General features: G+C 37.9%; 2 protein-coding genes across 10 annotated transcripts in view; one reads left to right on the top strand and one right to left on the bottom strand.

The window, feature by feature from the left end:
* TFEC (transcription factor EC) overlaps positions 1-26,757 on the top strand; it is a 751,469-nt gene that overhangs the window by 401,756 nt on the left and 322,956 nt on the right. For all 5 annotated transcript variants that reach the window (XM_081537889.1, XM_081537895.1, XM_081537894.1 and 2 more), the window contains one exon: positions 15,209-15,261. The gene's annotated coding sequence lies outside the window, so the exon portion shown is untranslated. The remainder of the gene's footprint in view (positions 1-15,208; positions 15,262-26,757) is intronic.
* The window catches only part of TES (testin LIM domain protein), a 59,979-nt gene continuing 39,396 nt past the window's right edge, over positions 6,175-26,757 (bottom strand). For 2 of the 5 annotated variants that reach the window (XM_081537885.1, XM_081537886.1), the window contains exons 3-7: positions 17,145-17,397; positions 15,816-16,151; positions 14,636-14,851; positions 14,071-14,229; positions 6,175-7,425 (exon numbers count right to left, since the gene is read on the bottom strand). In XM_081537885.1, coding sequence (XP_081394011.1) covers positions 7,237-7,425; positions 14,071-14,229; positions 14,636-14,851; positions 15,816-16,151; positions 17,145-17,397 — 1,153 coding nt within the window. In that variant the 3' untranslated portion in view covers positions 6,175-7,236. Of the gene's footprint in view, positions 9,010-10,282; positions 14,230-14,635; positions 14,852-15,815; positions 16,152-17,144; positions 17,398-26,757 lie in introns of all 5 variants that reach the window. The other 3 variants (XR_014067886.1, XR_014067885.1, XR_014067884.1) reach the window with 3 other exon arrangements.

Raw genomic sequence — 26,757 nt, forward strand, 5'->3', positions numbered from 1 at the left:
TCACCCTAAGGACTTCACAGTGTCTCTTGCTGTGACTCCACATAACCTCTGGTCATGTAAATGACATCCTGCCTAAGAAAGATGCTCCCAAATGATGCCCCTGTCTTATCTCACAGGCCAACAGAAACCCCAAGTTTCAGAATAAACAGTTGCCTGGCTATCCCATACCTCCCAGCTAAAAGACTCTGAGCTCTAAACGACTATTCATTTATGTGGTCATTGTCATTCAACAACTCAGTGGTCATTTCTTTTCTTCCTATATCAGAACATTGATTTTGCTCTGGATAGTCATGTGCCCAGCTCTCAGGGTATGAATTATGATCAGATAAGTCAATCCTAGCTACTGTTTTTTTCTTCACATGTGAATGAACACGTGAATTAGTTCTAGCTAATGAAATGGAAGGGTAGGTAGGTCTGCTGGGGCCTCTGGGGAAAGATTTTTCTCCTTATTAAGAAAGTAAAATAACCTTCTGCCCTCTCTCTGCTCTGTATCTTGGATGCTGTTATGTGAGGGAGTGGTGCTTGAATGGAAGGACAAACCTGAGAATGGAATGCAACACATAGAGGATAGCAGAGCATCGAGATTAAACAGAGCTTGTTCTGAGCCACATTTGGACTAGCCTATGTCTGGTCTTTAAGTAATCTCAGCTGTATTTTTAGTTATTTACAGCCAAAAGCTCATCCTTTACTAGTAATCTAACCTTGGTATGCCCCTCAGTCCTGTTTACCCCAGATATCTAGATTTTTCTGGCCTCATTTGGAAACCTGATATCCATTCTTCTTTGTCAATTTCCTAACTTGGTTCTTTTCCTTCCTACACTCCTTAACTTTACCTCTGGGCTCTCTGAAATTCAACTTCTATGAACTGCAAACTCCTTTGTACTCTCAAGAGCTTCATCTTGCTCCAACTGATCACTGGTTATCCCTCAAAGTCTTTCAAGCAGAGGCCAGCTACTTTTTCTCCCTTATGGGAGTTCTGCAATGCCAGTGGAGTAGGTATCTTTCTCATTCCACATTGTTATTTCTGATGCCAAAAGCTCAGCCTCTCTGTACACCAGCACAAAATTGAATCTCAGAGATAGAGTTTTGTGTGAAGTAGTAAAGAATAGCTTTATTGCTTGGCCATGCAAAGGGGACAAGTGAGCTCCTGCCTTCGAAGCTAGGTGTCACAACCTTGGGGAATCTGATGGAGTTTTATAGCAAAAATGGGGTTTATATGGGGTTGCTGACAAGATTAGGGTGTTTGCAGGGCCTCAGATGGTTGGTCTCCGAATCTTTAAGAGCTTCTCTGGTCCCTTTAACCTTGCCTCACGTGGTTTCTTGGCTGCTTCTCCTCTGATTAGCAACTGTCTGGATCTGCCTTTTGGAACTCAGAGTAGACCATGGAGACTGGAGTCTTGCCTACAACAGATGGGGCCCAGAAGCCCCTCAAGATCCTTCTTGGTTTCATGTCAATTCCTTTCTGTTTCCTCAGTCACAGCTCTTTAAAATGTATCTAGTACATAGCCACAGACTTTACCATCTATTTCTATCTTTAGATGCCATATTCTATCAAATCCAGCACACTCCTTCATTTATTAACATGACTTTAGCCTCTGGCTCATTCTTCGCTCTGCTGATTTCCCTATTGTTATTCTTGGTGGTGGTGGTGGCGGTGTTTAGTCGCTAAGGCTTGTCTGACTCTTTGCAATCCCATGGACAGCAGCATGCCAGGCTTCCTGTCCTTCACTATTTCCCAGAGTTTACTCAAACTCATGTCCATTGAGTTGGTGATGCCATCCAACCATCTCATCTTCTGTCGCCCCCTTCTCTTCCTGCCCTCAATTTTTCCCAGCAACAGGGTCTTTTCCAGTGAGTCGGCTCTTCACACCTGGCCAAACTACTGGAGTTTCAGCTTCACCATCAGACCTTCCAATGAATATTCTGGGTTGATTTCCTTTAGGATGGACTGGTTTGATCTCCTTGCAGTCCAAGGGACTCCCAAGAGTCTTCTCCAACACCACAGTACCAAAGTATCAATTCTTTGGTTTGCAGCCTTCTTTATGGTCCAACTCTCACATCTGTACATGACTACTGGAAAAACCATGCTAAGTTGCTTCAGTTGTGTCCAACTCTTTGCAACCTTATGGACTGCCAGTCTCCTCTGTCCATGGGATTCTCCAGGCAAGAATACTGGAGTGGGTTGCCGTTTCCTCCTCCAGGGCATCTTCCCAACCCAGGGATTGAACCTGCATCTCCTGCCACCCCTGCATTGCAGGTGGATTTTTACCACTGAGCCACCAGAGGAAGCCCATACCTTTAAGTATATGGACCTTTGTCAACAAAGTGATGTCTCTGCTTTTTAATATGCTGTCTAGGTTTGTCATTGCTTTTCTTCCAAGGAGCAAGTGTCTTTTAATTTCGTAGCTGCAGCCACCATCCACAGTGATTTTAGAGCCCAATAAAATAAAACCTGCCACTGTTCCTACTTTTCCCCCATTTATTTGCCATGAAGTGATGGGACCAGATGCCATTCAAATGTTTTTTGAATGTTGTTTTAAGCCAGCTTTTTCACGTTCCTCTTTTACCCTAATCAAGAGGCTGTTTAGTTCCTCTTCATTTTCTGCCATTAGGGTGATATCATCTGCATGCCTGGGTTCATTCTCACTCCCAGCAATCTTGATTCCAGCTTGTGATTCATCCAGCCTGGCATTTCACATGATGTACTCTGCATGTAAATTAAATACACAGAGTGACAATATACACCCTTGATGTACTCCTTTCCCAATTTTGAAGTCACTGTTCTTGGTGACTTCAATATATTTGTAGATGTCCAACCCACACTCAGGCCTATTATTTCCTGGACTCCTCAAATCCAACAATCTTTCCTCTGTCCTACTCAGTGTAACAGTGAGGAGAGAGAGGATCAGTGGGACTTAGCCAGGTCTCTAGACTTCTAACCCCAGCCCTCCTTTGAACTATGCCATGATGCTTTCAAAGTTAGTCCCTACTTGGGAACTTCAATTCAAATGTTTCTGCATTCAATAATGGCTGGCTCTAGCAAAGATAACTGGGTACAAGTTGTTTTTGTTATTGTCTAAAGGTCAAGATATCCTGGGGAAAAGTATCACTGAAGAAAAATCAATAGTCTCCTTTAAAAATGTCAGCATAAAATGCCATTCAAAACAATATGAAAGGTTAATGATGTCTTGAGGGTTTCAAAATACATTATCAGATTAAATAGAAGCTACAATGACATGTTGTCAGCCCATGAAAAGACAAAATACTTAGCTAAAGCTACTTAAACATCTAGTAAATACATGAAAAAAAATCTCATTAATCAAGCAAGAATGTGTTTTAGGTTGTTTGCTCAAAACACACCCATGTACCCCAGTGAGTCCTTTCATGTATGTGAATATCTAGCTCAACGTTAAGAGTTCTCATTGAGCACTCAAATTGGGAGAGGTCAGGGAGGGGCAGAACATATCTAGCAAGAATGTGTGGTAAAGTGCTATTTTATGGAGACATTGATGGAGTCATAAGTTTTCTGAGGAATTAAGTGAACAGCCAGAAGACAAGTTCAGATATGCCAGGGCATCTGAAGACAAAGGCTTAATGCTCATCTTGGGCTGTGGTGTCTCTTTGGTAACCATGGTGAAGTTGGATGAGCTTAAACACTGCGTGTTGAAAATTCCTTAAGAATGAGTCAGTAATGAATCTCTTGCCTTTGGTGAAATTGGGTTGAAATACTTCAAAGTCAGATTTGGAAATCTGTGCTTGAAGACTTCAGAGTCACAGAAGTTTCAGCTAGAGTTGATTAAAGGAAAAACAACCTGCTGCCCCTCATTTCCAAAAAAATTTTTTTTAATAAAAAAGACACCATACCAAAAAGTATGATAAGTAGTCTCTTGAGCAACTTGTATTTCTTAAAGGGACTGGATAACAAAATACACTGATTTCTTAAAATTACAACTGTATTCAAAAGTTAAAAGCAAAATCCTTCTGCTTAGAGATGAATACATGTGTGCTCAGTTGTGTCCTACCTTTTGAGACAATCTGGACTGCAGCCTGCCAGGCTCCTCTGTCTATGGGATTCTCCAGGCAAGATTATGGGAGTGGGTTGCCATTTCCTACTCCAGGGAATCTTCTCAACTCAGGGATCAAACCTGCATCTCCTGCATTGGCAGGAGGATTCTTTACCACTGAGCCACCTGGGAAGCCCTTAAAAGATGAATAGGATATGCAAATTCTGTGAATGAGTTCATGATTAGTCATTCTAATATGTCTGAGTCTTCCAATAAGGATGATAAATGTATTACTTCAATATACTCCACCAACTGATGTGTCAAAATCTTTCAAACTTCCCGGGTCTCAGGAAAGAAATATCTCCCTTCTCTTTCTTCATCTAACATTGCTGAACAGGTGAATAAGAGGGGAAAAGGCATTTATTTTCTTACTGTCTGTGGTACCTTTATTGTGTGGTTCATTTTCCAGTATTCTGTCCCTCCTGATATAGTCCCTTTCAGGCTAAGGGTCTCTCAACTGCTAATTATCAATACACAGACATGTAAGTCAAATGCCTTCTATATTGAGTATAAAAAAAGGATAAGCTATATATTTGAAAAATATAACTTAAGTGGGATTTGGATGATAGAAATTTCCATTTATTGACCCCATAGGAAATAAGGAGGCCAAAAGGATATTCTTCATATCTATTTTTGAAGGAAAAAATGCACACATTCAGATAGAAATATTACTTTCTTATCTTTTCCCCATTGCAAGGGAAGGATTTAATGCTGGCACCTGTATCAAGTAAGGCATTATTCAGAATTGAAGTCAATGCAGAATATAAAATGATGACTATATAAAATGGGGTGACCATATCCTAAGTGCTAGAGGAAAAGAAAATCTTATAGAATTCAGTAACAACCTTACTCTCTCGTTAAGTGCTCAAAGGGCAAAGTATTTGAAGAACCTTTAAAAAAAAAAAATGTGATGAACAATGAAAATGGTGCACATTCTCTTGCATTACATTTCATTACAGTTCATTCTGTTGTATTACAAGGCCAAAGTAAAACTAAGTCAGGGTAATGAATCAAAACAAAGGTTCTGTCTTCCTCAGGCAAAGTAGTTTCTTCTTCCAGGAAATGCCTAATATTCAGGCAATCAGTATCTCAGGTAGTGAGTGATGGATTTAGCCAAATTCCTTGAGCCTCTACATCTCCAAAACAGCCTGCTTCAATCTCAGCTCCAGGAGAGTAGAGGCTGTGCAGGCAGACCTGTGAAGAGTAGTTCTGTTAACATGTAGAGAAATTGTTTCAGTTTATTCTCACTTAGCCATGTTTGGGAAAATTAAGCTGTTCAACTTCACAGAAAAAAATCAATGGAAATATATCTTTTGCCATTTGAGACAAAGGTAAATGAGAGAAAGCATAAAGTGATATTTATAGACAATGATGGATATCTGTGACATTAGCATTTAAAATTATATGTAGGATTAGATTACTTGTTCAACTCACTTCTTCATGGCTGAGGAAAGCATAATGCAGAGAGGGAATAAATGTGGATATTTGTATGTTACTGAGTGTGGAGTTGGGATGGGTGGGGGTGTGGGGTATAAAATTTAGGAGAAACACTATTAGCCAAACAAATATGAGCTGAAAAATAATCAAATTATCCTGGGTATGTGTCACAGAAAAGTGCTACTTCTACTGTGACAAATACTTCAGACTGAGAAAAAAAAAAACAAAAACTCATAACCTGCTAATATTAGGAAAAACAAAGTTGCAACTACCCACATTTGCTTCCTTTTTCACAATAGGCTGCTGTGAAAAAATTTATAGAAATCCAGAGTTGCAATTTGAGTATCAGAGTTAATACTTATTAGACTTACCTCTAAAGAATGTAGTTGCTTTCCCGACTTCAATTAAAATGACACTTTCTTTTTTCTGAAAGAAAAATCTCTTGCATGACTTGAAAACCAACTATTTAAATGCTTTCACTTATTATGAATTTTCATAAAACTTATCCCTTCACCATAATGAAGTCTAATTTCTGTCCTGTTTTGTCAGGAAGTAGCTCTTATTTGTCAGGTTATTTTTTATCCTTGGAAACACTGCCCCCTGCTGTAACAAATGCTTAATTGCAGAAGGACTTTTTGGCTCTTAAAGGAAAAAAAAAATAAAGGTATAATTATTAAAGTGAGAGATTTTATTTTGAATAATAATACATATATCATTCATTCCATTTAATTTTCATAGTGCATAGCTATGTATGGAAGTAGAAAAGGAAAAATAAACATTAGAAATACCTAAGGAAGTAAGTATACAGGCAAAGACATTTGTTACATACCCATGAACAGGCATCATATCATAAGACAGTATCCACTAGAAAAGAATGGAAACCATGCAAAAAGTCTATTCAAACCACACAGCCAAGTGCAAAGAGTACAAGTTATAGTTTCTTGGATACAAAAAAAGTATACATGTTCTTTGGATTGAAAATATAACATAAATGAGTGGCTTGCCAAAAATCATCTATAGAAGTAAAAAGTGTGATAGCCACATGTGACAATAAAATAGTCAAGGCCACAAATGGAGGTCATCAGCTTACAAAGAGAATATTGAGAGGTAGAGCAGATTAAAAAAAAAAAAAATAGAGATACGCAGTAAAGCCATCTCTGCCCAAGTTAGGAAATAGCAAATGCATAGACATTAAAATGATAACAGTTCTTCATACTATGCTGCATTTCTATTTTCTCTGTCAAAAGAATTCACTGTGTATCAGTACAAAATTCAGCGAATAAGATGAGGCAATAAATGTAGAGCCTTGGCATTACGGCAGGTTTAATTTCCTTTTCATTTTATACAAGAAGGGAAAAAGAATATAGAACATGAAATGCTCATCTTTCCATTCAAACACTAACTTTTAAGTGTTTCATATATACTGTTTGGCACAAAGAAGATAGGAATATGAAGACATTAAACTTAAGCTTCCAACTCAAAAGATTTTATATCTGGAAAGCCAAAGAAAGGTAAAATTCTTTACCATTTTAAAAATTAAATGCTTAAAGCAGGTTTTAAAAATTGAGATGCAAAAAATTTGGTTAGGAAAAACATAAAGAAAGATACTGAACAAAATTTCCTGGTTCCCTTTATAGTTTCTTTTTTTCCTTTTATTTTTCCAAATTGCATTTTACAGTAGAAATGCAGGCCACTCTGGATAGCTAGAGCTCAATATTGCTTGGTGCTCTCCTCTTTAAGACATCATCTTCTTACACTCCACTGAGCAGAAAACCATCCCTTCTACTGGCATGAACTTCTGCCCAATGAGACACTTGCTGCAACAGGAGCACAGAAAGCACTCTGTGGACGCGTGCCAGCTAAAGTTGTTATAGGTTACCCGCTGCACTTCAGGATCAATGGCATTGTGGCATCCTTGACATACCTGTTAAGGCAGTTATACAAAGCAGAGAAGAGGATGAGAGATCAAACTGTGATGGTAACATTTTCACGTTAGAACAAACAGCGCACTTCTTTAGATGGCAAAATAAACCAAGAATGACAACCTCAAAGATACACAACTGAGAATGACCTTCTAGTTAACCTTCATAGTTATATGCGGAGCATGTGAGAAATAACAGGTGAAGTCCAAACAGTACTTGATGCTTCTAAGATAAGCCATGGGTGTTCAAGGCAGAAAGTCTTGAAGTTCCAAAGCAGTGTGTTCGGTTCCAGTGCATCTATTAGATTGCACATTAGCAGTTATATATTTTTAAGTTTTATGATTTTTCCTATATCACAAATGCTGTCAAGAAGAATAGGAACTCTCATTCATTACTGGTGGGAATGCAAAATGTTTCAACTCATGTGGAAGACAGTTTGGCAGTTTCTTATAATAAAACTAAGCATACTTTAATCATACACTCCAGCAGTCATGCTCTTTGGTATTTATCTAAACGACGTGAAAACTTATGTCCACAAAGTAACTGGCACACAATGCTTTAACTGTAATTTTGCCCAAATCTGGAAGCAACCAGGTGTCCATCAGCGGGTAAATGGATGAGGAAACTATAATACATTGACACTGCTGCTGCTGCTGCTGCTAAGTCTCTTCAGTCGTGTCCGACTCTGTGCGACCCCATAGACGGCAGCCCACCAGGCTCCCCCGTCCCTGGGATTCTCCAGGCAAGAACACTGGAGTGGGTTGCCATTTCCTTCTCCAATGCATGAAGGTGAAAATTTAAAGTCGTTCAGTCGTGTCCCACTCTTAGTGGCCCCATGGACTGCAGCCTACCAGACTCCTCCATTCATGGGATTTTCCAGGCAAGAGTACTGGAGTGGGGTGCCATTGCCTTCTCCTAGTCAGAGCTAAAAAGACATGAGCTATCAAGCCATGGAGGAAACTTAAATGTACATTACTAAGTAAAAGAAGCTAATCTGGAAAAGCTATATGCTGTATGATTCCAACTATATGACATTCTAGCAAATGCAAAACTAGGGAGAAAATAAAAAGATGATTCGTTGCTAGGGGTATGGAGTAGGAGACAGGCAGGCAGAAGAGATGAACAGGCAGAGCACAGAGGGCTTATAGGCCAGTAAAAATATTCTGTATGATATTACAATGATGGATATATGCCATTTGTCCAAACCAGAGAATACACAACATCAAGAGTGAACTTTAAGCTAACCTATGGACTTTGGGTGATTATGATATGTCCATGTAGATTCATCCTTGTTAAAAAATGTACCACTCTAGTGAGTGGTGTTGATAATGCACAAGGCGATGCATGTGTGGGAGTAGGGAATATATAGGAAGTCTCTGTATCTCCCTCTTAATTTTGTTATAAACCTAAAACTGCTCTAAAAAATACTTTTTTAGAAAGGTTTTTTCCTCATTCACTAAAGCTCTGAAGTGATAATTTTACCAGTCTTACCTATGACATGTGAGATGATTAACACTACTAATTTCTAGACAGCAGTTAAGTGAAAATCTGGAGAAGGGAATGGCAACCCACTCCAGCATTCTTGCCTGGAGAATCCCATGGACAGAGGAGCCTGTTGGGCTACGGTCCATGGGGTCGCAAAAAGTCGGACATGATTGAACTGACTTAGCACACACAAGTGAAAACTATGTTCAAAGTAATTCAGGACTCAATCAAAAATACTGACAGTGTTTGAGAATAATTACTGTGCACTAAAAATATCTCTTCTGTCATGTCATAATTTATGTAAAATCAAATACCATGGAATATTAGCACTTATATTCCATATGCCATTCATATATATGTTATGTACAGATAAATATGAGATATACACATCCACACCCACAAACACACATAATTTTCTTCTTTAGCTGAACATGTTTAGCAAGAAAATAAATGAATAACTGGCATTATTACAGCAGAAGACAAAACTACCCAACTGAGAGCTCCAAAACATTAGATAGTTCATAGGCCTTCTTATTTATATGTGTTATGAATGAAACTAATATTTTTGTTTTAAATATTTTATAACATATGAAGAAACCAGTAAGATTGTCCAGCATTACATAAAACTGGCTAATCTTCTGCACTCTTGGTCTCTTAATGTGATTGTCAGGAATTCCTGTGTGATGAAGGTGGATGGGTTGAGGGTCACAGTTGTGTGACTGCCACTCACTGGGTGAATTGATTTAGTGTGTGGTGTGAGGCCTTGGTATAGATATCCATTTCAGACCTGCACTATAGTAATACTTTCTATATTTTTAGATAACTACAAGGTTTCTAATTACAGAGACTGTATCCTTATCTCACAGTTTATGTCAACCCAGTCTTCCCTGAGAAGCAGGGGAGATCTTTGGATGATCGATCCTGAATACAACAAAAATGAGTGTTTTGATTACAATGACTCCTAATCTGTAGCTGCACCATGCAAGCAATTGCTTTTGTATATATTCATCTTTATAGCTTTGTAATTCATTTACAATGTTTCCCTTTGATGTCTCACACTCAATTTTTTATTCCCCTGATTTTAGATCATGATCTACTCTCTGTATCTCAGACCTTTAATAAAATTTTTAGATCATTTTATAATCTTTCAAAACTCACATTTTCATTGCAATTTTTAAAAAGTGATAACTACTGTCCTATGTACAATTAAGGAAACTGTTTTGGTAAAAAAAAATTAACATACTAAATAGCATAGAATATAGGGTTTGTGGGCTTCATAAAATTTAGGTTTATTAATAATTTGATTGCCTGCTGCTGCTGCTAAGTCGCTTCAGTCGTGTCTGACTCTGTGCGATCCCATAGATGGCATCCCACCAGGCTCCTTCGTCCCTGGGGTTCTCCAGGCAAGAACATTGGAGTGGGTTGCCATTTCCTTCCCCAGTGCATAAAAGGGAAAAGTGAAAGTGAAGTGGCTCAGTCATGTCCGACTCTTAGCGACCCCATGGACTGTAGCCTACCAGGCTCCTCCATCCACGGGATTCTCCAGGCAAGAGTACTGGAGTGGGTTGCCATTGCCTTCTCCAATTTGATTGCCATTCATCCCCAAATCTGACATGTCCCCAGGTAAAAACTACCGATCCCTAATTCTTCCTAAATCTGAAAGCTGCCCAGGTCTTAACTAAGGGTCTGGAGACTCCAGGACTGGTCAGGGAGTTGATGGACTCCATTCACCACTTTATGCTTGACATTTGATTATCCTGAATTCTTAATTAAACTGCTAATAATCCAGTATGTTATTATTTCCTTCAATTCCTCCTACTTCTTTTATTTATTTGTATATACATTATAAAATTAAAAAATTGATAATGATGCTTGCTCTGTAGCAGGAGGGTCCTGTGAAATCTCAGAGATGTGAAATCTTGGTGTGGCCATTTGAGACTGGAATTCCAGAGACCATGCAGAGACAAATAGTGTATTTCCCATTTTCCTCCTTCCAGGTTAATTTTTTCTTCAGAAAAGTCCTTTTTTGAGTTGAGGTTTTAGCTTCAGGTCTAAAAATAATTTATATTCTCACTCCTTTTTTCTTTTTAAAATTAAAAGATCTAAGTAGATCAATGCCCAGAACTAGATAATCTTCCAATTTTTATATTATTTCGCATGCTGCTATCACCTAAGTTTTCTTCAGGTGATGAATATTCATTTTAGTATTAAGCACTTGGCAACAGTGTATCTTATTGAGAAAGTACACCTTCTAAAATAAATCATGCCATATTATAAAGCTAAATAACTTAAGAGTTTCTTGCATTCTCTCTGTAGTTATTCCTCTCCAATAACTACTGCGATGTAATGGAGAGAAGTTTGTATTAATAACAAAGTAGCTTCATTTGTTAAAAGCTTTATTCTATAAATATGAGTGCCTACTGTCTTGTTCTAGTGTTGAAAATAGAACAGAAAAGAAGCAGACAAAATCCCTGCCCTCATGGAGTTTACGTTGTAGTCCTTGAGGCCACGGTCACCCACTATACAGTGAACTGCATATTATGATAATCCTCTTCTGTAGAGAAATTGTTGCAACAACATTCAGAGAAGTATTTTTTTAAGCTAAATGATCTCTTAGACCACATGGTGATTCAACACCTTATCCTCAGATATAAGGAGGGTCCATGTTGACCCTCAAAGAAAATGAGAAATGTTAAAACACAAGTCAGTCACTCAAACATTTCCTAAGTACAGACATTGAGGGTATGGAAATAGAGGGAAGCACTATGCTCCACCTATTTACAGTCTGGTGGAAGAGACAGATGAGTGATATTGACAATCACACATGTGGGCAACTACACAAAGAGCCCCAAGGGAACAGAGACATCCTGCCTAACCAGAGAGAAAGGGGTGGAACATGGGTAGGGAATTGGGAAAGGTGATCTGAAAGAGTTAAGCTTAAACTGAGTCTGGAGGAGTATGCAGGCATAATCAGGTAAAATAGGGAGGGGATCCTCTGGCATCCCAGTGGTTAGGACCTAGTGATTTTACGGCTAGGGGCCTGGGTTCGATCCCTAGTCAGGGAACTAAGATCCCACAAGCCACGTGGCACAGCCAAAATAAAAAACAAAAAACAGAATAGGAAGATATATCAGACAAAGGAATGAGTGTTAGCAGAAGACAAAGAACAACATGAACTAGGAAATGCAGGTAACTTGGGAAACAGTATGATTTGGGTTAGATAACTAGTAGGGAAGCCTGGCCTGCTGCAATCCACAGGATCACAGAGAGCTGGACACGACTGAACAACAACTAGTAAAAGTGGCCGGATAGTAAGAAGGGGCTGGATCTATTAAGTAAAGGCTTGATGATCAGATTTTCATTTTAGAAAGATTATCTTCCATCATTATGGAAGGTAGCTTTGAACAAGAAGAATGGAAGTGGGGAGGCCAAATTTGAGGTCACTATAATAATCAAAATGACAAAAAAAATAAAGCTCTGAAGTGGAATAGTTGTAACTGTGAGAACCTGAGATACATTGATGAGGCAGAGTTGATAGAAAATGAGAGCTGATAGAGTCTATCTGAGGGCAATGGGTAAAGGTTGAAAACTGCCACTGACACCAAAACTTCTTAACCTTATATTCATATTAATAGTATCATACTCCTAGAACTATATAAATATGTCATTATATTTCTCAGCCAGGAGTCTCCTCTAGTTGATAGTTCAGGGAGATCTTTAGTACTTATTTATCTGTGTATAAAGTAAACATCTATCCTTTCAGTATTCCTGGATTATAAGCTTTACTATATATGGTCAAATCTTTATCTACTCTTTATCTATCTCTGGGCCATCATGCAACAGAAGCTCTGTGTAAGCATGGTAGATTTTATACATATACATATATGTGTGTGTCTGTGTGTATACACACACATATATATACTTTCACATTAAATATCTAAATGTTTGGCTTAGGCAAATAAACATGCAAGTCAAATTTTATCCTAAAATTTTGTTTCACATATATATTAATTCAGTGAGGGTTTAAGAAAGGGCACTGTACAATCTCCAGGTAGCAAAAACAAAGCCACAGTGTGTGATCTGGTAACATGAACAGAAACATAAACATTCAAGTAGAGCTAAGGTATATGAAAGAGGAGAGTGAAAAAGTTGGCTTAAAGCTCAACATTCAGAAAACTAAGATCATGGCATCTGGTCCCATCACTTCATGGGAAATAGATGGGGAAACAGTGGAAACAGTGTCAGACTTTTATTTTTGGGGGCTCCAAAATCACTGCAGATGGTGATTGCAGCCATGAAATTAAAAGACGCTTACTCCTTGGAAGGAAAGTTATGACCAACCTAGATAGCATATTAAAAAGCAGAGACATTACTTTGCCAACAAAGGTCTGTCTAGTCAAGGCTATGGTTTTTCCAGTGGTCATGTATAGATGTGAGAGTTGGACAGTGAAGAAAGCTGAGCGCCGAAGAATTGATGCTTTTGAACTGTGGTGTTGAAGAAGACTCTTGAGAGTCCCTTGGACTGCAAGGAGATCCAACCAGTCCATCCTAAAGGAGATCCATCCTGGGTGTTCATTGGAAGGACTGATGTTGAAGCTGAAACTCCAGTACTTTGGCCACCTCATGTAAAGAATTGACTCATTGGAAAAGACCCTAATGCTGGGAAGGATTGGGGGCAGGAGGAGAAGGGGACGACAGAGGATGAGATGGCTGGATGGCATCACCGACTCGATGGACATGGGTTTGGGTAGACTCAGGGAGTTGGTGATGGACAGGGAGGCCTAGCGTGCTGTGGTTCATGGGGTCGCAAAGAGTGGGACACGACTGAACTGAACTGAACTGAAGGCATATGAACAGTCTCTAAAAACCTTAATTTAAGTGAAAGCTGATCTGTATGATGAGAATCAATCAATCTTACTCCCATTAAGGAATTTTGGTGGAGATTTGGTTATCAAGTAGCACTTTATAGTGTCAACTGCAAATACAGAATCTTGAGGTGGTTCATCCTAGTCAACGCATGTACTGTTTTTGAATTACTGGATTTTAACACCCTATGGTAGAATTCACCTGTTTCCTATTTGAGAGTAGAACTTTCTGTTTTTCCTTTGTAAGAGACTTAAAGAAAGCAGGTCAAAGCTACCGAATCCCAAGATGTCTCTTACCACGGCATGGTTCTTCACATAACAGGGTTTGCACACGGGCTTGTCATTGACCATCACGTATATTTCCCCAGCTAGGATGTTGTCACAGTCAAAGCAGCAGAAGTGTTTCAGATGCCAGTTTTGGTTTTCTGCCTGGGTATACTCGTTACTGAATATCAGCTGGGAAGAGGATAAAAATAAGATCAATCATGTTTTTTCCTTTTTGCTTTAAATAACTAAGCTAGGTTCTTTAGACAACGGATTTAGATCCACAAGGAACATCAGTCTACTTTTTGGGGTTTGAAGTCTGAAGATAACCTAAAGCTTGAACTTGGATGATTACTTGGTTTAGTTTGAATCAGTGTTTTAGGTATCTGGACAGTCTTCATTTGTCAACACAATTAACATGGGCATTCAGAATGACTGAAACATTTTTTTCATTCAACTTCTTTGGATGTAAATAAAGCACACGATACTGGGTTAATTCATTCTGCTTTCTCGCTAAGGGAGGCCTGGTTAGCATGGTGAGGGAACCATAGGAAGATGCAAAAAGGGGCCTGCATGTGGGCGGCCCTAGAGAACATACCTCATCACAGCCAGCACACCGGGGTTTCTCACTGTCACAGTAATGTCTGCCACAATACAGCTTGCCATTCTTCCAGAAATAAATCATGTCGACCAGGAGTTCATGGCAGGTACTGCAGACGAAACAAGCTGGGTGCCACAGTTTATCGTATCCGGCCCTTTCAGCATAGATGGCTGGGTCTCCCTCCTTCATACTCAGTTTGCAGCAGTAGCAGGACTGAAAGCGAAACCAACCAAAACAATCTAGTCATCCAAGATTGGTGCTTCTCATCAACAGTTCCAGTAGGAATTCTGAGAAGCCACTTCCAAGAGAAATAATTTCTACTGAAATTAGTAATTTGTCCATATAGGCAGTATGGTGTTAGTATTTGTGAAAAGGAATCTCTTGGCTTTCTCCAGGTTCTCCAAACGTAATTCTTGCACCCAGTGTGTAACAGAGCACTGTTTACTGACTCAAGTTGCTTATGGAAAAAAGGCTAATAGTAATTTGCACCTCAGTTTTAAGTAGTTCTCTCAAAAATGATTACCTTAAAGTGTATTGTATCATTTTTTTTTCTGTTTTGTTTTAATACAGGACTAAGCCTGGTTGGTTGATGTGCTAACAGGATCTATGAGAAATATATAACAGTAAGTTTAGTTCTTATTTTTTGTTCATCTGTGTCACAATTTTCTTCTACTTTCAAGGCATAAAAATGACTTCAATTTTCCTGCTTTAGGAGACATTTTTAAAAAGTATGATTGACTATATATCCACATATTTACGTTTGAATTTTATGCACGTTCTCACAAGCAAAACCGAATTAACCTAAGCATATATTATTCTTATTTATGGGAAGAGGGAAACAATTAACAGCAAAATGATGTTTAGAAACGGATTCTAGATTGTATGTTTTATTCCAGCATGACACCATGTTAACTGCTGTGTATACATAACACTTGTAATTATCTTTGGCAACAGATAATCAGAAAACTTGGCTTTAAGCCAAGGTTTCAAATATGATACATGACAATTCTCTAAAACAAGCCTAAACTGAAACTATAATTCAATTTACTTCCCTCTTCTACTCCCTTCGGGAAATAGAGGAATGCAACTTTCCCCCACCAGTCTCCCACAATTCAAAGAAATGGAATGAACCTGTAAAATATACCAAATGGTCCAACATCATGACTGCTTTACTTACATACTGAGTTCTTTTGTGTTCTGCTGATTTGTCCTCCATGGCCCCTACTGCTGTTGTGGTGCTTCTGTCCCCTCCAGGAACGTACATTCTGTTGGGGCCTTGAGTGTTCATGTCACGGGGGAGTTTGACATCTCCTACTCCCAGAGCCTCACTCTTGTATTTCTTCACAAACTGCTCCATCTCCTTCACCTCTTTGGGAGACAACTCGTGGCATTTTGAAGGGTCCTGGTCGTGGGCAGGGAGTTGCTTGGCCAACTGCTTCTTCCGGTACTGTGCCCCCTCTGAGCCTGCCACCGGCTGCTTCTCTTTGGGCAGCATTTGCATGTACTGCCTGGCCTAGACCACAAAAGAGACCAGTGTTAACTGGGGGATGCCTTGGCCATCAGACAAACGATACTATATAACACTCATTAGAAACAAATTACTGAAGAAGTCAGTTTTATCCATTAATAACAATTGATCTTCATAATATAAGTTATCTTGAGATGGTAACACATTAAAAAACACATTAAAAATGGTGCAATAGATAGATTTAGTCGGTAAAAATGAACACATTTTTTTTCTTCATGAATGTAAAGCTTTTTTTTTTTCAGTTAGTAAAGACTTGGGTTACTAATGTTTACTTGTGTTAAAATTACTTTGCTATACACCTGAAACTAACACAACGTTGTAAATCAACTATACTCCAATAAAATTCATAAAAAAAAAAAGCCCCCCAAACAAACAAAAATACAACTGTATAACTGCAAAAGAAAACAATTTTTTAAGCCACATGTTCAGAATGGCCTAAGGATCATCAGTATTCTATAAGAAAATGATATCACAAGATTCATTCTCATGATTTAACTAACTGTCTTAAAAGATTTCCAAATGTCTCATCTAGTTATTGTATTAGTGGAAGGAGCTTAACACAAAATTGCATTTTTGTTTTTGCCTTATATAGTAAAAGAAATATAGTGTTGACTATCTTTTGAGTTACAAAAAATTGAAAGAAATTCTATTCTTTAGATTTTTTTAACCATCTTAAGAAAAGTCTTCCCAAAAGTAACAAAGAAGTTACTAGCTTTATACAAAACATGTTTTTCATTTAATTACTGAAAATTTCATGCCATTTCTTTGAAAAGGTTAACACCGATTATCTATGTAGTGAGAAAAATTCTATGAGATATCTAATCTTACTTCCAAAAGTCCAATAGGAGTTGGAAGTCAAGGTAATGGGAACCCCAGAAAAATAACAGACCTGAAGTCAATTAGGTGATTAAAGGAACTGCCCTAAATAAGTAGCCTAGGAACTTTAATAAAGGGACTTCCCTCTCCCTTATTATTTACCAATGCCTGATTCTGGACAGGAGGAGCCCATTCATAGGTAACTGTATTGATGGAGACATTCTTCTTGGCAGCAACTGGATTGGTCAGTATCATAACATTGCGTTTATACATGGGAATTCCATCTGATTTGAGCTTTGCAATCAGGGTGGTGTACTTGGTGTCTTCAAAAAGTTTCCCCACTTTTCGATCCTCTTCATTGCTCAAGAGGACATCATGCTCTTCTTGGCCACACTTGCAGTTACGACATATTTTTCTATAATTTTGGAGATAAGCAGGCAATGATTAATTATATTTAATCAATCATACATATATAGTTCATAATATATTTTTACAAATATTCCTTATAATGGTATGCAAAGTCAGGTCTTATGACGGGTGGGGGTGAGGGGATTACAAGTAGCTATCCATAAGTTTAAGTAAGGAAACATAAAAATGCATCTTTGCTTTATAAGACTTTGAAAAAGGTTTTAATTAGAAAGTGCATGCTCAAGGGAGTATGGCTGAGGGTCACCCCATGTGATATTCCTCATTCTCTCAACCAGATATGTAAATAAAACAAAATCACCAAAAACTATCACAGCAAGTATTTTCATATTTTATTGCATGATAGCAGCCATTACCCATTTTTTTTTCCTAAGTGAGAGATAAAGAAGTTGATATAACTTTTCTCATCAAGGACAGTAACCCTAGATTTATGTTTAGTTTTTTCCATTTTCTTTCCTGTCCCCTTTCCAATTTCCTTTTCTCTCTTTTCTCATGTTCCATTTCCTTTCTCTTTCCTTTTCTCTTCTTTTATTTCTTCAAAACATTTAGTGACCACCTAACCTGTGCTCCCTTATGTATAAAAGACAGATAAAGTCTCTTGCCTTCTTATAGTTGAAAGACACCATCTCCCTTCCCCAATCTGGTGTGGCATGTAATCTTTCATTCACGCAACATATACAAGTGTCCACATGCCAAGCAATGTACCTGATACTAGGACATAATGATGAAAATAATTAGGCCCAGTCTCTGACAGTCTAGACCTTACGTTTACCACCTGGTGAGGAGACAGACATTAAACAAATATACACACAGACACGCACACACACATACATATACCTATAACTGCATTTGTGATAATCACAGAATACTTTGAGAGGATATAATTTTGACTTGGAACTGGTGAGCAAAGGACTCCATAAGAACATTACTCCTAAGAAAGTGACATTTAGGTTGAAATCTGAAGGATGTGTAAAATGAATGTGAACTGTGTGTGTGTGTTTGAGAAGAGGTAAAGTCATGAACTGCTTATTGCCAAATTCAGACTTAAATTGAAGAAAGTAGGGAAAACCACTAGACCATTCAGGTATGACCTAGATCAAATCCCTTATGAGTATACAGTGGAAGTGACAAATAGATTTAAGGGACTAGACCTGATAGACAGAATGCCTGATGAACTATGGACAGAGGTTCGTGACATTGTACAGGAGACAGGGATCAAGAAAATCCCCATGGAAAAGAAATGCAAAAAAGCAAAATGGCTGTCTGAGGAGGCCTTACAGATAGCTGGGAAGAGAAGAGAAGCGAAAAGCAAAGGAGAAAAGGAAAGATATTCTCATCTGAATGCAGAGTTCCAAAGAATAGCAAGGAGAGATAAGAAAGCCTTCCTCAGCGATCAGTGCAAACAAATAGAGGAAAACAACAGATTGGGAAAGACTAGAGACCTCTTCAAGAAAATTAGAGATACCAAGGGAACATTTCACGCAAAGATGGGCTCGATAAAGGACAGAAATGGTATGGACCTAACAGAAGCAGAAGATATTAAGAAGAGGTGGCAAGAATACACAGAAGAACTGTACAAAAAAGATCTTCACAACACAGATAATCACGATGGTGTGATCACTCACCTAGAGCCAGACATCCTGGAATGTGAAGTCAAGTGGGCCTTAGAAAGCATCACTACAAACAAAGCTAGTGGAGGTGATGGAATTCCAGTTGAGCTATTTCAAATCCTCAAAGGTGATGCTGTGAAAGTGCTGCACTCGATATGCCAGCAAATTTGGAAAACTCAGCAGTGGCCACAGGACTGGAAGAGGTCAGTCTTCGTTCCAATCCCAAAGAAAGGCAATGCCAAAGAATGCTCAAACTACCGCACAATTGCACTCATCTCACATGCTAGTAAAGTAATGCTCAAAATTCTCCAAGCCAGGCTTCAGCAATACGTGAACCGTGAACTTCCAGATGTTCAAGCTGGTTTTAGAAAAGGCAGAGGAACCAGAGATCAAATTGCCAATATCCGCTGGATCATCAAAAAAGCAAGAGAGTTCCAGAAAAACATCTATTTCTGCTTTATTGACTATGCCAAAGCCTTTGACTGTGTGGATCACAATAAACTGTGGAAAATTCTGAAAGAGATGGGAATACCAGATCATCTGACCTGTCTCTTGAGAAACCTGTATGCAGGTCAGGAAGCAACAGTTAGAACTGGACATGGAACAACAGGCTGGTTCCAAATAGGAAAAGGAGTACGTCAAGGCTGTATATTGTCACCCTGCTTATTTAACTTATATGCAGAGTACATCATGAGAAACGCTGGGCTGGAAGAAACACAAGCTGGAATCAAGATTGCAGGGAGAAATATCAATAACCTCAGATATGCGGATGACACCACCCTTATGGCAGAAAGTGAAGAAGAACTAAAGAGCCTCTTGATGAAGGTGAAGGAGGAGAGTGAAAAAGTTGGCTTAAAGCTCAACGTTCAGAAAACTAAGATCATGGCCTCTGGTCTCATCACTCCATGGGAAATAGATGGGGAAACAGTGGAAACAGTGTCAGACTTTACTTTTTTGGGCTCCAGAATCACTGCTGATGGTGACTGCAGCCATGAAATTAAAAGACGCTTACTACTTGGAAGGAAGGTTATGGCCAACCTAGATAGCATGTTTAAAAGCAGAGACATTACTTTGCCAACAAAAGTCCGTCTAGTCAAGACTATGGTTTTTCCAGTGGTCATGTATGGATGTGAGAGTTGGACGGTGAAGAAAGCTGAGCGCCGCAGAATTGATGCTTTTGAACTGTGGTGTTGGAGAAGACTCTTGAGAGTTTCTTGGACTGCAAGGAGATCCAATCAATCCATCCTAAAAGAGATCAATCCTGGGTGTTCATTGGAAGGTCTGATGTTGAAGCTGAAGCTCCAATACTTTGGCCACCTCATGCGAAGGGTTGACTCATTGGAAAAGACCCTAATGCTGGGTAGGATTGGGGGCGGGAGGAGAAGGGGACGACAGAGGAGGAGATGGATGGATGGCATCACCGACTCGAAGAACATGGGTTTGGGTAGACTCCGGGAGTTGGTGATGGACAGAGAGGCCTGGCGTGCTGCAATTCATGGGGTCGCAGAGAGTCGGACACGACTGAGCGACTGAACTGAACTGAACTGAACTGAAAGACAGGAGAAGAAAAGCCTCCAGACATTTTGGGTAGAAAGAATATGTGTTGTCGTCCTGGATTAGGAAACTGCACCCTTAGGCCTATGATCAGAGAAGTCTGGTATGTATGACTACGGTGAGCTACGTAAATTGGGTAGTGACAAGGCTAGAAAGGTAGGCAAGCCTGAGATCATGCAGGGACTACTTGTAAGGCATATTAAGAAGTCTGGCTTTCATTGTAAGAGCAATCAGGAAGCACCGAAGGCTTTTAAGTCATGGAATAACATGATTAGATCTGTCATTTTCAAAAACTGTAATACCTGCCATATGGAGAATGACTTAGGGATAGATGTAACTTAAATCAGGAAGGCCAGTTAACATGTCAATGGTGCATCCAGTCTGCAAGGTCCTAAGGAACAGGGATTCTACTGCTATTTCAAAAGTGGAATTTACATCTTGGATGGTTACTGTTTTGGCCTGGGTAAGATGTGTAATAGCTTGCACTGAAGTATCTGATAGTGGAGATAAAAAGAAAGGAACAAATTTAAGATATCCTTAGTGTGAAACTGGGCTTCCCTTGTGGCTCAGTAGTAAAACAATCTGCCTGCAATGCAGGAGACGGTCAGGAAACCTGGGTTGTATCTCTGGGTCACGAAGATCCCCTGGAGAAGGAAATGACAACCAACTCCAGTATTCTTGCCTGGGAAACCCATGGACAGAGGAACCTGGCAGGCTACAGTCCATGGGGTGCAAAGAGTTGGACAAGACCGAGTGACTAAACAAATAATGTGAAACAAATTAAGCTTTGTGAATATAGTGATGAAGGGAAGACAGAATCAGTTAAAAAATGAACCCAGGTTTCTGGGATGAGTAAGATGGTAAAAGGAATGTAATTTATTAGATCATAAAAGCAAAATAAGAATAGAACTGAGGTATGGGATGAAAACGTTGGTGAAATCTATCCAAAACTGAAATAATAAGTCTGAAATGCCTATAAAACAGGGTAAAGATATCAAGTAGATTATAGGATATATAGATCTATTATTAGAAACTGTAGCCTGGTGGAAAATATAAATTCAGAAGTCAGGGAATAAGTTGAACAGAGACCTTTCACCTCCAGGGGGAAGAGCAGAGGGAGATGAGGGCTCAGGAGGGAGCCTGGTACAGGAGCAGAAGCTGGCAAAGATGACAGAGGAAAACAGAGAGGAGAAAGACTTTGTGGGACTAAAAAGATAAGCTGAAACTAAAATACAGGACAATGATACGAGAGTATGTAAGTTAGAGGAGAAATCTGAGAGTTAAAAAAAAAAACATTTTAATATCCTTACACTGTTCAGGAAGATACTGAAGATATAGATTAACATTGGATGTTGTTAACTATGTATGTTAAAATATCTAGATAACTAAAGAAAGAAATATAATTTCTAACTATTACAAAAAGGGATGAAGATATGAAAATGTAATTAGTCAAACAAGATCAGAGAAAAATAAATTTGAGAACTTAGGACACGTAGAAAGCACAAATTAGATGGTTGATATAACCCAAGCATATCAACAGTCACAATAAATGGACTCATTTCTCCACTTAAAAGATGAAGGCTTTCAGAAGGATAATATAACAAAGTAGTTAAACTATATGCTGTTTAAGAAACACTTAAATTTGAACCACATAGAAAGGATGAAAAATATAACGATGCAAAAGTTAAACCTGGCAAATACCAGCAAAACATTGTTACTTATATTGAAAGTGAAAGTCACTCAGTTGTGTCAGACTCTTTGTGACCCCATGGACTAAGTCCATGCAATTCTCCAGGCCAGAATACTGGAGTGGGTAGCCTTTCCCTTCTATGGGGGATCATCCCAACCCAGGAATCGAACTCACGTCTCCCACATTGCAGGCAGATTCTTGACCAACTGAGCCATGATATTAGGGAAGCCCAAATATCATACAATTAAGGCTTTTTCCTTTAATGAGTATCAGAGTCACTTCACAGTAACAAATATTTAAAAACACTTCTCTGCTATAACAATTAACTTAATACAACCTAATAACCTAACTTCAACATATATAAGCAAAAGTAACAGAACTATAAGAAGCAAATGGACAAATCCATCATTATGGTGAGATTTAAAAAAAATTAGAGATAAAGATTTGAATAACACAAGTATCAAGCCTGACCTAAGAGACACATAAATGTATTATATCCAGTGACTGGAGAATATACATTCTTTTTACAACTATTTGAAACACTTTGAAAAACCAAACATCTACTATGCCATAGAGCAAGTCTCAAGGACAGATCATCAACCAGATAAGCTGAACAGAATGTAGTTATGTTAGAAATCAAAAACATTACAAAATACTTTTAAAAAAAGACTCTTTAAAAAGTAAATGTTGAAAGAAAAAAATCACAATATAAATTAAAACAAAAAATATTTTAGGAAAAAAAGAAAGCAAAACCATTACTTTCTGAAACTTGTAAAATACAACTAAAGGGATGCTGAGGAGGAAAATTATAGTTAAGGTATGCTCAAATTAGAAAGAAGAATAAAAATTAATAAACTAAGTGTTTAACTCAGGCGGTTAGGAAATATTCAGACAAAACCTAAAGTAAAAAGGAAAATAAAGACAATAACAGAAACTGATAAAGGTTTGCTTCTCATCGGATACAGAAAATATTCAATACATGTCAACATTTCTTCTGATTAGATTTAAAGCAATTTTAGTTGTAGAAAGGAATTAGGATGTTAGAAAGGGTTTCTGGGGAAAAAAGTTTCACAAGCACTCAGCATCCATCATACTTACTGCATTCATTTTAGGATCTGAGGCAAGAAAGCAACCTTGCCATTGCCACTTCATTCATTTTTCCTTGGGTATTAATCAGAGCAATAAGAAAGTTCAAAGAAATACAAGTGGTAAAGATTCATCAGAAAGGGAGAAACTAAACTGTTAATTACACATGCTCGAATCGATCATATAAAAATGTATTAACATCATTAAAAGCTTATTAAGTCTTACGTATTTCAAATTAATATAAATCACTGGATTTCTCTACATCAGAAAATTACCAAAAAAAAAACCACACCCCAAACTATACACTTTGCCAAATAACAAATTATTAAATAATTATTTATTTTTATGTTCTGTTTTTCTTAAGGTGAGGTAAGCAAACTGAAAATATTACATTGGACTTATACAGTCCCAGAAAGAGACAGAAAGACAGTGTGTCAAGAGATGTGGGGTGCAGAGGCAAAATACTTCCCTTGTGTACACACTGGTCAGAATTCTTTATTTGGTAATAACTCGCTGAATAGTTTGCATATTCTAGTTCAGCTATAAAAGACTCTTACATCTGGTTATCTCCTACTTTCATCTACTGGAAAGGAGCATACTATCCTACTACAGTATGTTCTTCATTCTGTTCTTCAGTTAACAAAAACAACATAATTATTCATAGAACTATCACAGTGCTTTTGGATCAAGTTTAAAATGACACCTTCCTGAGGGGAAAGAGGTAGGCTGGGAATTTAGTTCTTATATAAATAAATAGTTCCTTATATGGCTGTGAACTATGGCATGCATCCTGGTATTAGCAAAGTGACTGACTAAAGAAGGAAGTAATAATGTTACAAGGATATTGATAAATATTGGAGTTGCAGAGTAAGATTCTAAAATCTGAAAGGTTAATAGTAAAAGAGTAAGTGAACAAAGCCTGTGGACTTTCTAAAGCATGAACTATACTATGACAAGCTGTAGTATCATTAAATAAATTATATTTACTATGAAAATGTTGTATAAAAACAGTACATTAACCAATGACATACTAGCCATCTCTATAGTTCTTATTATTAGTCTTATTATTACTCTTAGAAGATTTACATTCTGAGAAAATCTATATTCCCTGTCTACCCATTTACCTATCCAATATAACTTTATTAAGCAAGTAAATTCAGGTTAAGACACCACACTGATAGCGCAGTGATGAGGGAAGAAGTAGTAGCTAAAGGAGTCAGCCTATGCCTGATTAACAGTTTCCTAAGTGGGGAAAACCTATGATTGATTCATGATTGTTTTTAAAATCCCAATATACTATAAGCTTCATCTTCATCCTTACTCCAACACTGTGACCTGCAATAACAGAACTGGCAAGAATGTGACTTAAGAAGGGTAGGATGATTCTTTTAGCCAGAGAGTTGTCATCAATGAAGTAGTTGGAATGATCACATCTCTTCCAGACTCCTAAAACCAGAGCTCCATTTCTGCAATAAAAACGGACAGCTACAAACCACTAGGCAAGAAAGAAACCCATAAAATCTGGGCCAGGTGCCAAGAGCTATCCTTGTAGAAATGTGCACTATCCACTACTTATCTAGGTTTTAAAAAATGTTTTTTGGGGTTTTAGTCTACAGTGTTTTATATTCTAATCTCCCATATTTAAATTATTATTTTTTTTTTTTTTAGAAATATCTTTTAGGAAATTTCAAGTTATTTGGAAAACAGTCAATAAATTTATTAAATGGAAAATTTTAGTGAGAAATTAGGTAACAGAGAGATACCATTATCTTTTATCTAAGAGAAAGTTTGAGGATGAGCAACCCCATGGACTGCAGCCCACCAGGCTCCTCCATCCATGGGATTCTCCAGGCAAAAGTACTGGAGTGGGTTGCCATTTCCTTCTCCTTAAGAAAACAAGGAACTTTTAAAAATTGGTTTTAGACCAACCTGAAATAAAATGAAAACAGGGCATAGGTGAGCAGAGTATCCATGCGCAAGGGGCTATGTTTATAAGGTTTGTACAGTATGTTTCTTCACATGATTCACACATAACTTTTGATGATATGTGTAGGCTTAAAAAGTTTATTTTTATTAAATTTATTTGAGCCATTCATTTGAGGGGAGTATTTAAATCAGCTCTCATACTTAGCACAGCCGTCATATCTCTAAATCTTCTAAACTGCCATAGCATTTCTGCCCAAATTTTCCATGGGAGGTTAAAGTTGTGTGAAGGGGAAATGTGGGGGAGACTTTGAATTAAGTTAGTTTAAAACAGTCTTTTTTTATATGACTTTCTAAAAAAGATGTGAGGGTAGACTGGTAGACTGGGAAGCTCTATGATGTAGGGTGAGGAGGGCTATTTGTCCTAAAAAGTTTAAAGCTGTTAACACATACACATGCAAAGATTAATATGCATGACAAATCAGAACTGTATACTCACAATTTTATATTACAACTTCAGAGTTCTTGAGTTAAGTTCAGCAGAATACAAAACTTACCCAAAGCACTGCCTCAGAAAAGTAGATAGATTTACAGTTTCAAGCTGAAAGCAGTCAAGAAATTATCCCTCATAGCTTCTCAAAAGAGAAGTTATTTTTGTAGCACTATTTGTAAAAATTATTATTTTTCCAAGGCAAGTAGTAGCAACTGGAGTGCTCTGACATACTGCCAGCAGTCATAGTGATTTAACGGAATGGTCATGACACTGCTATAAACGAATAATTTAAAAGGGTTGGAAGCTGCCCTTTTACAACAGGGATATACATATATGGACTTAAGAGTGGGCCTCTGTTATAGAATTCAACACAAGCATTAATCCATTTATGGTGGGGAATTTTCAGTTTTCAGCCAGCTCTAACCCAATCAGAAATTCTCTGGACAGATGTATGCTATATTCATTCAAATAACACTTTCTTGTAAAATGCAACTGTTTTATTGAAACAATTTATCGAGGATTAGATAAAATAATAATTTTATTACTTATTCTATTACTTATATAATAAATGATCTATGGTTCCAATGATATTACTTTCACTATGAAATAATTGGCTATAAACTTGATATCCTGGGTTTCTGTCTTGCGTTTCATAAATATTTGTTATTTCTAAATATTACTTAAAAGTGTGCTGAGAAGATAGTAATTTTTATATGATAAGTATTAATATCAGGTATCCTCAACCTTTTATTTTCCTCTAGTTTTGTAATTACTGGTACACTGAAAAAAAAGAGAGCTCACAGTTACAATATTTTTGTCCACAACCATGTCTATGCTGCAAAAGTGTCACACTGGTAGGGCACACAGCCGGTGCAGCCCACAGTTCACTGGGCAGAAGAGTGTGAACGTGGGTTCAAGTTTTTGTTATGTCCTGTAAAAGGTGGTGATAAGGAAGGTTTTGGTAGGATTTTGGTCCAAATTCCAGCTCTGCCA

The sequence above is a fragment of the Giraffa tippelskirchi genome, chromosome 10, assembly GCF_054371585.1.
Source record: "Giraffa tippelskirchi isolate mGirTip1 chromosome 10, T2T-mGirTip1v1.2.pri, whole genome shotgun sequence".
Lineage (NCBI taxonomy): Eukaryota > Metazoa > Chordata > Mammalia > Artiodactyla > Giraffidae > Giraffa > Giraffa tippelskirchi.